This window comes from Notothenia coriiceps, unplaced genomic scaffold (assembly GCF_000735185.1).
Source record: "Notothenia coriiceps isolate Sejong01 unplaced genomic scaffold, NC01 NC01_scaffold00020081, whole genome shotgun sequence".
Taxonomy (NCBI): Eukaryota; Metazoa; Chordata; class Actinopteri; order Perciformes; family Nototheniidae; genus Notothenia; species Notothenia coriiceps.
Window position 1 is genome coordinate 526,663 of NW_011352782.1, and position 10,974 is coordinate 537,636.

The following is a 10,974-nucleotide window of genomic DNA, read 5'->3' on the forward strand; positions in this document are numbered from 1 at the left end:
CTGGAAAACCGAAATCCCATGAGTGCTTCATCACATGATATTGCTCAAAGTTCCAAGATCCCGCTAACAAGTGCCCCGCTGCAGTACATTCTTAAGAGGATTACCTCTCAGCTATTTTAATCTAATTATGAAAGAAACAATTTCTCCCTTATTTTTGTTTAGCTCTTATGAGATGGTGAATAATTACAAACATGACCCATTTTCTATTAAATAATGGAGTTGATCTATATCAAATGAATATGAATGTATTTCCCTAGGAAGCATATGTTGCACGGCTAACTAGGAGCTTTCAAGACATCAACTAAGAACGAATGAAAAATGAAATCTCTGCCAAGGAAAGGTTTATTCCAAAATAAATCGAACTGCCCACTATTTTGTAGGGCCGAGGTTCCTCTGTCATAAAAAGGTTACTTCCATTTAACAGGTATAAATCGTTTTTTTTATTTATTATTACAATAGGATTCAAGACAATGAGAAAATAAGTTTTAGACATTTGCAGAGACCAGCCTGTCAATTAAGAACTGGTGTTCCATAATTGAAAAACATTATGCCGTGGTGAAAGGAAAACTTTTTTTAAATGTTGTTAACCCAAAATGTCATCAGGTCACGAGTAGACACCTGGTAGACACTTAACACCATATGAAATACATTATACAGCATCAATACAGCAGCAAACATTATCTGCTAGTAAAGTTTAACATCTGCACCTATTACAAAATGGGTTAGGAACTGAAAGCAAGGCAATTCAATTGTAACAATTCAAGTAGTTTCAAAAATATTTTACAGCCTTTCTAATGTTCAACTTTCATGTAAGCTCTGGTTTTATGTAAGTGTACTTGGACACTTACATTGGACACTGCAGCCAGAGTATGATTTTGAAATTCGTGATATATGTATACAATTTAAGTCATCTTTTCAGGATCACCGAGTCCCCTACTAGTGATCCTCAAACCAACAATGTGAGGCTTGAATGCTCAGCACCACTTTCAAATGAATGCCTAATGTTGAGAAACTAGGCTCCTCCCCCTTGTGTTTTCCAGGGCAGATCTCTCCGTCAGAGAAGATTTCTCTGCACTTATAAAAAGTGTACAAACGTTTTTTTCTCAACTATTTTTTTCCAAATGTTGCCTGGAAGTAAAGTCCAACTCAAAAAGACTTCAGTTACAGTTATCCCGTTATCGCATATAGGTTTTTCATCATAGAAAACGGCTCAATATAGGATTTGCGCAAAACTACCCTGAGCTTCAAAACTTGAGAAAGACTGACATACAGGTTCATATCTCTTAACTGTACTAAACAATTCCACAGAAGGCAAAAATGAAGCCATTCTGTTTCTGACTCATGTCAAATTATTTTTAAAATAGAGTGGATACAACTGAGCAAATACACACATTCAAATATGGAGCATATTTAATGTATCAAGATAAAATAGAAGATTGCATCTTTGAAAAAATTGAGTGAGGAAGATATCTTTCAGTCCTCTTTAAGCCCTCCAAAGACAGCTGTAGGGACACTCTTCTGTTCAAGCTGCACCTCTGTGAAAAGACCAGAGGATCAAACAATTATGAAATGCATGTTTACAAAGAAGACCTGTCTGCATGTATGTTTAAAAGGAGACAGAATATCACTGCTGAGGCTGGGCCTATTGTGACAGTAGCTCACCTTCTGGTCCCTGGTTATTATCATCTTCATCATCATCACCGATGTCGATCTCATCAGGATTAGCTTGTTTGGCAAGTTCAGCCAACTCAGTGCGAGAGGTGTCACTCCTGCATTGGTAGATACAAAGAGTGAGATTAATGTGAGGCCAGTTAGATTCTAACATGCATCAACGCCAAGCAATTCCTCTCACGGGAACGGCACAGGTTTTATATATAGCTTTTCACAGGAGTAAGGAAAAAAAGACAAGCGATGGAGTGAAAAAAAAAAGGCTATGGACAAACCTGACAAAGAGAATTTTCTCTTTGGGCTTGGGTTTGTCCTGCTCGGCCTCTGCAGCGAGCTGCTGTGCTTTCTGCTCCAGCATTTTCATGTCATCAATTCCCATTTGGCCTGGAGCAAGATCGGACACTGTGTACAACAAACACGGAAACATGAACATATATTATGACATTCATTATTGGGCAGTTCAGGGATCTAGCCTGAGGATTTGGGACAAATAGCATGTGTGGACACACCAATAATGATTTAACATCCACACAATGTTTGGTACTGCTCAGACAGTTAACAGCTAAAGAGTTATAACAACCCCTCACCTGTGGAGCTTGTTGTGGCCTTCATCATCTGAGAGGTCATAAAGTTGACCTGGGTGTTGTAGGTGGCTTGGACACTGCGTTTGATCCTTAGCATTTCTCTAATAGTGTCTTCATTTCCATGGCGGATCTCAAATTCTTTCCATGTTTGCCAGAAAGTTGCGGTCACCTATGAGGTAAAGTTCAGACATTTTTAAAAAAAGGGCCAAGATTTTCACACCACTGTTTATGATACAGTTTATTCAGAAACGATAAATGCCAGGGAGGTAGGTTATCTCACCCGTGGGTCACAAATCTGGGAGCAGTAGGAGTAGATGGCTCGGGCCCGATCAATTTCCCCGAGTTTGCTCTCCATGTCGGCAAACCGCAGACACATGTCCCTGGCATGCATATCAGGAAGGACCTGGATAAATAAACACAAATTGATTTCCATTATTTCAATATCAATAAAACAGTTTTAAAACAGATCATTTTAAGAGCAAATATTTTTGATTAAATAGGGAGAACGTCATTTTCATAAATGCTATCCCATGTACCTCAATAGATTTCTGGTAGATGGCTCTTGTGTACGTGACTCCATAAATCTCAGCTGCTCTTTTGATGTATATATTGAACATGGTATGTCGTTCCCCATCATCTACTGCCTGCGTTGCTCTTTCGTAGACGGCCATGGCATGTCGTGCCAATCCATATCCCTCCTCCAGTTTGGCATACAGCAGGTAAATGGCTGGAAACCAAGGCGAAGTGGGACATTCAACATCAGTACACTTTATGCAGAATAAATATGAGAAACAGTGTGCCAATCATCTGCACACAAATTGTCAATGTTAGTATAACAAAGCCACTTACTCTTGGCAAACTTGGCAGGGCAGCCGTCGAGGGCTTGCTCAAATAAATCCCTAGCTCTTTCCAGCTTCTTGCCTGCATAACGATCGATGAACTTGGTGAGGTAAGTGTTCCAGATGTCATAAACATTCGGCCACCTAAAGAGAGCTATACCTCGCTCGTATGCCTAAAAAAAAGGTATTGAAGAATTGTTAGAAGTTGACAAAAGCAAGAACACACTGGCTTTAAATGTTGGTTGAGTTCATTAGTAGCATGTTCTTACTTTAAAGCTTTCCTCATAGTAGTTGTGCTCTTCGAGGAACATGGCGTAATTGATGATGATCTGTGGTGTGGCGATGCGGAGGTCAATGATCCGGTCATACACCGCTTTTGTGGACTGAGGAGAAAGAAAATGTAATACAAATTTAATTCAAAATGTGCAACTCACAGAGATGAATGACAAATCTGATTTAAAAGCAAACAGTGGATAAGACTTCTAACACAATCAATAAATATCTCAGACATTTCCTGACATATATACACCTTCATATATTTGGCTCATTGTAGTAACATTCAGCTGTTGACACACAGACATTGTGGACATACCTGGAAAGTGCCGAGACTCTCCTCCAAGTCCGCCAGCATGGACCAGACCTTCAAGGACTTGTAAACTCTGTTCTGGACCGGCTCAGATACATCAAAGTACTCAGCCTTCTTGGATGGGATGGCTGTAGCTTTCTATATTTAAATCAAAAGAAAAGTTGTCAATTATTTAAAATGGTGCAATCAGTAAAACACTTGGTCAGAATTGTCAGAATTCATGAGCAGAGCCTTAGAAGTATTTTAAGTCAATTCCAGTCAACTTATCTGTTGCACATATGTCATACACTACACAGGCGGAGAGCTTCCCCAAATGTATTTTGTGGTCAATACTCTAATCTCCTAGGGCCCTAAACTTTCAACTATGCACTGTTCACATGGTTTTGTTTCCACCGAACAAGTGAATTGTTTGAAAGAAGGAGAGCTTCAAAAAGGCGACAAACAGAATGTAGTATTTTTTAGTCAATAGTCAAGCTAGCGTTTTATAGTTTAATGTCACACTTCTACGCATTACACAGATATGATGTGCGGCCTCAGGTTTCATCTATGGACTACTGTATCCCACACCTTGTTTGGAATCTTGATGTAGAATATGCTTTCAAAAAACATTTGGAGGAAGACAATGTTATTGTAGTTTCTCAGTCCTTCCACTAGATGTTACTAAACATCTAGTGTAAATAGTGCTGCTATTTTACAGTTATATCCAATGACTGCAGATGTGAATTAAGTGTCTTACCCTCAGTATACGCAGTGCCTGTTCATAGTTCTCATGGCGAAGCTCCATCTCTCCATATTCACACCACACCGCAGCCAGGTCATCAACCTGCTTGTAGTTCACCTTAGTAGCCTTCTCGAAAATGGTCCGGGCCTGTGTGACAGTCATTAAATGTGAGACATACCATGATTAGAACAAGTTTCTCATATCATTTACAGAGTTTTTGGAATACCCGTTTAAAAACCTCAGTGACTTACATCATCAAGCTGCTCATTTTCCTCATAGAATTTAGCGAAGGAAACCCAGAGGGAGTGAGGCTTCCCAGTGGCCTTCATTGGATCCACCGTCTGCACTGCCTCTGTGTACGTGTTGATGATCTGCCAAATATATGGTGAGCACAGATCTATTAGTAAGTATACATTTGAGTTAACTGTGTGTTGAATGTTTTACCAAAATAAAATGTGGGAGCAAAACAACATTTGAGTACAATTTTCAAAAAGGCCTCACCTGTCGTGCATTGCCGTCATACAGTTTAACTCGCTTGTGCCACTCATGTACATTATGAGGGTTCTGTCGCAGTAGAACACTGTTCAACAGGAGCGGCCGCCGAGCTATCAGCTGCTCAAAGCGGGCCAGTCTAAGCTCCATGTCTACATCCTCTGGGAAAAGAGGGACAGAGAGTAAAGCATGCATGGTGGAGTGCAGTGAAAGTGAAGTATGTTGCAGATATAAATGAATCAGCACTCACCCTCTTCATCTTTTCCCATCTCAGCAGTGGCCTCCATCTTAGCTGCGATCATGCTCTCTTCAAACTGGGCATAACTATCAAACACTTGCGTGAAATCCCTTACAGTTACCACCGTGAGGATGGCTTCCTCATAAACATCACGAGCCTGAGAAAGAAAAAAAATGCATAGGTTTAGTAAATCACATTAATGTTAATTCAATTGAGGCAACCTATTTAGATATTTATAAGTGTTGGGAAAATACTGAATGTACTCTTCTAATATCAGAGTAGCACATGATAACAAAGGCCCTACGTAGCTGTGTACGTAACCGGAGGTATGTTTACCTAGAAGAGCATCAGGACTGTTTTAGGAATATGATAGCTATACGATTAACATGATGATTCAGCCTCTATGGAGATAGACATGTGACAAGCACGATCATTTCTGACGTGGGTCTTAGCTAATCTAAACTAAACTTTGTATACTGCTTTGAACCGGTATTCCTCCATCTTGTGACTGTGTAACTCTCTCTCTTGTATATCAGCATGTGAAGGACACTGTTCAGGAACTAGTTGTACCATATGCTCTGTATGTGATGACTACTTCCATTCTTGCAAGGATAATAATTACATGTATCCTGATATTGAAGCTCAAGCCGGTGACTAGTAATATTTTTCTAACAATAAGGAAGAGTAGTATTTGGGATAAATAACATGATATCAATGTGTTGAATGAAATGTATACAAATTGAATCTATTCAAAAGAAACACACCTTCTCAAAGTGACCACTCCTGATGTAATAGTCAGCTAATGAACACCAGAGTTTTCCAAGTTGGTCTGTGAAGCGAGTGAGGCCTCCTCTGATGATGGCTCCGACATTCAGAGATGTCACTTTATCAGGGTTCTGGGAGATCAGGTCGCAGAGCTCATGCCACAGCTGTCCAAAAGAATACATGTTGAAACAAGAGTTTTGATTTTGCAGTTCATGCTTACAAAAATAGGCACCCAAAGTGCTATGTTAATATTATCTTACCTGATAGTTAGACTTGCCCTCTTTGGACACAAAGCTCTCGTCATTGACAACAGCTGCTAGTCGCAAAGCTGCTTCATCCAAGCGGCCAACAGAACGTAAGTAGTCTATGTATTCCTCTGTATTCTCCGGGGAAAGCTACATAGTACAAAGAGCAGACAGCACACATTGAGGACATTTCCAAGTACAGCAAAAAAAAAGGTAAATTAAATATCAACATTATCATTCCCTTTCAATGGAAATATGTAAAATAAATTGTCCTATTAGATGAGAACTTTCAAAAAGAAATGTTCGTATTCATATCTATCATGCCACATTCTGACATGATACCACATCACATACATTCTTTATAAATTGCCACTGAAAGTGCACAAACACAACTATCAGAGTCATCAGAAACTGTGAAAGAAACAAATGACAGTTGGGTGTATAAAACTAGTTTGTGAGCGATGCTCTCACCTTAAGGTACCTGCGATACACCCGAATGGCTGTCTCAGGCAGGGGCAGGTTACGGGCAAAGCGGAGATACAGAGGCCAGATACGTGGATGCTGTGTAACAGGAAGAGCTCTGAGGGCACGGTCAAATGTTTGCCGACTTCTTGTGATCTTGCATTGCGAAACAAGAAACTGGCAGTAATCAAGCCATATTCTCGGCATCTGGTTTAAGGAAAGACAAGGTGGTTTAGTTCAAGCACACAGACCACAATGTCATATTATTGTGTGCTGTCCAGTGGATTTGTATGGAGTTCTTGAAGTTGTATTACCTTGTGCATGAACACTAATGCCCTTTCATGGCAATTATTGACCTCTTCATATCCTGGTTCAGTGACACATTTCCCTTTGATTTGTTTCCGTCTCTCTCTCAGATAATTGTACCACAGCTTATAGCTGTAAAAAAAAAAAAAAGGGAAAAGTATTACACCATAAGCAAATAGCAATTGGACAAATCTTAAAACGAATATGACTCTTTAGAAATCACAGCCTAAATAAAAGTTAAGGTATTATAGATAATTAACAACGCACAACAGTGATGTAAAGAAACATGTCCTATCTTAATAAAAAGCTATACAAGTTGTATGATTAAAATGTTGATTTGCAGGTATCCCTAGCCACCTGTTTCTCTTTACATGTCAATGCTTTCACTAAAAGGTCCCCTGTACCGTTAGATAACTTACCTGCCAGGCAGCTCCTTCAGAGCCCTCTCATAGATCATGTTCAGGGTGGATCTTCCTGCATTCTGCTTGAATTCGATGTAACGCATCCAGCACTTGACCGAGTACGGGTTCCTGATGATCTCTTCTTCATAAGGGAGATCATCGTCCTCCTAACAGAGGCAGAAATCACATAACATCTTGTTAAGTACAACTGTAATAACTTTTTGAAAGAGTTGCGTCTGCTAATGGCTAACATTAGCGCCACAACGTAACGTGAACGTCACAATAACAATTCAGTCGTAAACTGCAAACGCAATTAATTAACAAAAGCTATTGTAAGTTCAGAATCAAAATATTTTAACACAAGTAAGGAGCCAATTTTGTGTGACAACAAAGCTGTGATTCCGGGCAAACGAGCCATAACAAGCTAACTTCAATACACACGGCCAAGCTAACGTTAGCGCGCCAGTAAAAGTTAGCTAGCTAACAAACAATCATAAACGATAGCAGATAACACACAAAATAATAAATGGTGTGGCTTACAAACATAACATCTGGTTTTCCGTTTAGCGAAGGCATTTTTTTTCCTTGAAAGATATGGCCGTTTGAAATTTTAAAAAATCAATGCTAAGTGTAGCTAACGGCAGACTACTAAAAGCGTGTAGTCCTCAGTGAGACTTCCGGCTTCGTCACTACACGTCACAATCTTGGCAAATGTCTTCTTCTTCTTCTTTAGTGTTTATTGGCGGTTTGGCAAATGTCGGTGGTTGCCGGTATGACATCTGCTACTTATTTTTAGCCACTACAATTCTAGACCTTATTATTATTTATTATATTTATTTATTACTTATATTATACATCCATGTTCTAGATTAGAGTGACAGAAGCATAAACGTTCTTCTTCTCTCGGTTTTTGGCGGATTGCAAACCACTTTAAAAGGTGCATATCGCCACCTACTGTGCAGTGTGAATCATCACATCACATCGTTCCATCTCTTATCTCATGGACGCATATATCTATGATATAATCAATAAATAAATCAGCAAAAAACATAAAATAAATAAAACAAAATAAAAATCTATGATCTTTCCTGACCTAATGTTAAATTATTTTTCCTACCCCAGTTTCAGAGTAAAGTAAAAGTACCTCAAAATTGTGTTAATGTACTTAGTTACTTAAATACACTGCTGTATAAATAAATGGTTGATATGATAACAGTCATTTACTTTGTTTTAATTGTTCCCTATATTGCCCCTATGCCCTGTAAGGTGTCCTTGGGTGTTATGAAAGGCGCCCCCCAAAATTAAAGTTATTATTATTATAACCTTGAGCTTAAGCTGTATTTCTGATAAGTCACATGCTGAAAGCTGAAATGTGAAAATGAGCACCAAGTATTGAGGGTCAAATAACCACACAATCCCATGCAATTATCACTTGTAAAAAATCATTTCAAGAACGCCTTTATTGAAATTCCTTGTAATTACACACACAGTACAAAAGGAATTTGACTCGAGGCCAGTTTTTTTTCCGATTAATTGATGGATTTCAATATTCTGTGCTAAAGCCACCTTTAAACCAACACAGTTCCCCCCTCCCACATGTTTCAACTGCAAGAATAAACTACATCATTGGCATATAGGAGTTATAATTCAAGAAAATCTTAATAAAACTGAATAGAAAAGTGTGGCCAGTTAGAGTATACTGCAGAAAGTCAATATTTGTTACCTGTGGGGTGCACAAATATATTTGTATATATTGCAGAGTAGGTTTTAACTTACAACGAATGTGCTTTGGAGTGATGTAAGAAATGAACATAAAACCATTATATTATACATAAAAAATAAAGAAAATAAAAGGAAATGTTTATAAGACACATAAATATACCAGAAATACACACAAAAAGCTAAGTACAAGAATATGACAAATCATTCTGAAAAATAAAATATGTGCATTACAATTTTAAATTATAAAAGCTGTGTACTGTGTAAAGGTATTATTGAACAGAAATGTGCAAAATAACAAAGAAATGTGCAAGTTTCAATTTATTTTGAAAGTGGAAAGGCTAACATGATGGGGTGGGTCAATGTAACCCATAACATCTATGGGAGAGGATAAGAATCTGTGTCAGTGAGGGTCATTGACAATGACGTGTGCAGCTATTATAAATGCAATTGTAATACTTCTGAAATGTATTTGGATACGTGACAATGACTTTAGGTCATTATGTTTTGGAGCCCATGCTTGGGATATCTGAATGCCATAGTTGTATAGTGTTTCAAAGACACTGAACTCCCAAAACATCAACAACATCTTCTTCAAATGAATCACAAGGATAAAGATCTTTAAATTCTGAGTAGTCCTTTTTATAGATCTTCTCTAAGCCTGGTTGGCAAATGTTCTTGGTGTCCTTTTAAGGCAGGATGTAATAATACAATACAGCTTTATTTATATAACACTTTAAACCTCCAGACCAAAGTGCTGTACAGGCAAATAAACGAAACAAAACATACAAAAAGCAACACAGCTCAGCTCACACACCATAAAACAAGTACAAGTAAAAACAATAGACAATTTAAAAGCAATAAAAGCATCGCTCTAAAAGATGTTTATATGCTAAGGAGAAGAGGTGGGTTTTAAGAAGCGATTTAAAGCAGGCAGTGTGGCAGCCTGTCTGATATGCAGGGGCAGATCGTTCCACAGTCTGGGAGCTGCTACAGAGAAGCAACAGCCCCCTCTGAGCTTTGACTTGGTTCTGGGCACATTCAGGAGCAGTTGATCCGCTGACCTGAGAGGGCGGTTGGGCGTGTAAGGGTGTAGCAGCTCAGAAAGATATGGTGGGGTCATGCCATTTAGGGATTTAAAAGTAAATAAAAGGATTTTGAAATGAATACCTAAAATGTATTGGCAGCCAGTGGAGCGAAGCCAAAATGGGGGAAATGTGGTCATATTTCCGTGTGCCAGTTAAAAGCCTTGCTGCGGCATTTTGCACCCGCTGCAGACGAGCGAGGGAGGACCCACTGACCCCCATGGAGAGAGAGTTGGAGCCGAGTGGTGACAAAGGAATGGATTACTGTCTCAAAGACAAGGTTTTACTTTGGCTAGCGGCCTCGGGTGATAAAAGCTTGTTTTTACCACAGATTTAATCTGACTCAAGTTTTAGTTCACGGTCCATTAATATAATAATAATAATAATAATAATAATAATAATAGATTTATTTTGTTAGCGCTTTTACAGGTGCACAAAGTCGCTTTACAAAGATAGTGAAAAGAAAAGAACAACAAATAAATATAGTTAAAGTTAATACCACTTGAATTTTATAGAAAGGGCCTTACAATCAATTTTACCAGAGAAATATGAGAAGTGCCAAGTTCCTGCAACTATACAACAAAACCCCTTGGATTCACTTTCTGGTGATTGTCCTGTTTAGTTGCAGGGACAGGTATAGACAAGTTCTATTTTAAAATAATGAAGTCGTTCTCAAGTTTGAATACACTTATGAATACATCTTTTGTTGGAGCAAATTGGTGGTTCCAAAATCTGCGTATATATAACACGGTATGTATTTTGGGACATACTTTGGACAATGCTATCAAACTTGTGCTTTTATGAGCAGAAATAATGCCACTTTTAAATATGTTATGTCGTATAATAATATTCAAATGATACGG

At 38.5% G+C, this 10,974-nt stretch overlaps 1 protein-coding gene across 1 annotated transcript; it reads right to left on the reverse strand.

Moving 5' to 3' along the window:
- Positions 1 to 356: 356 nt before the first annotated feature.
- xab2 (XPA binding protein 2) lies at positions 357 to 8,001 on the reverse strand. The gene is made up of 19 exons (XM_010779315.1): positions 7,848 to 8,001; positions 7,326 to 7,474; positions 6,915 to 7,038; positions 6,610 to 6,807; positions 6,154 to 6,288; positions 5,893 to 6,057; positions 5,141 to 5,285; positions 4,900 to 5,051; positions 4,650 to 4,769; positions 4,414 to 4,545; positions 3,684 to 3,815; positions 3,361 to 3,474; positions 3,102 to 3,264; positions 2,789 to 2,979; positions 2,533 to 2,655; positions 2,256 to 2,421; positions 1,944 to 2,070; positions 1,663 to 1,769; positions 357 to 1,535 (listed from the first exon to the last, which is right to left on the reverse strand). The coding sequence occupies exons 1-19, from the start codon at positions 7,881 to 7,883 to the stop codon at positions 1,474 to 1,476; spliced, it is 2,541 nt and encodes an 846-aa protein (XP_010777617.1). The 5' UTR covers positions 7,884 to 8,001; the 3' UTR covers positions 357 to 1,473.
- Positions 8,002 to 10,974: the final 2,973 nt, after the last annotated feature.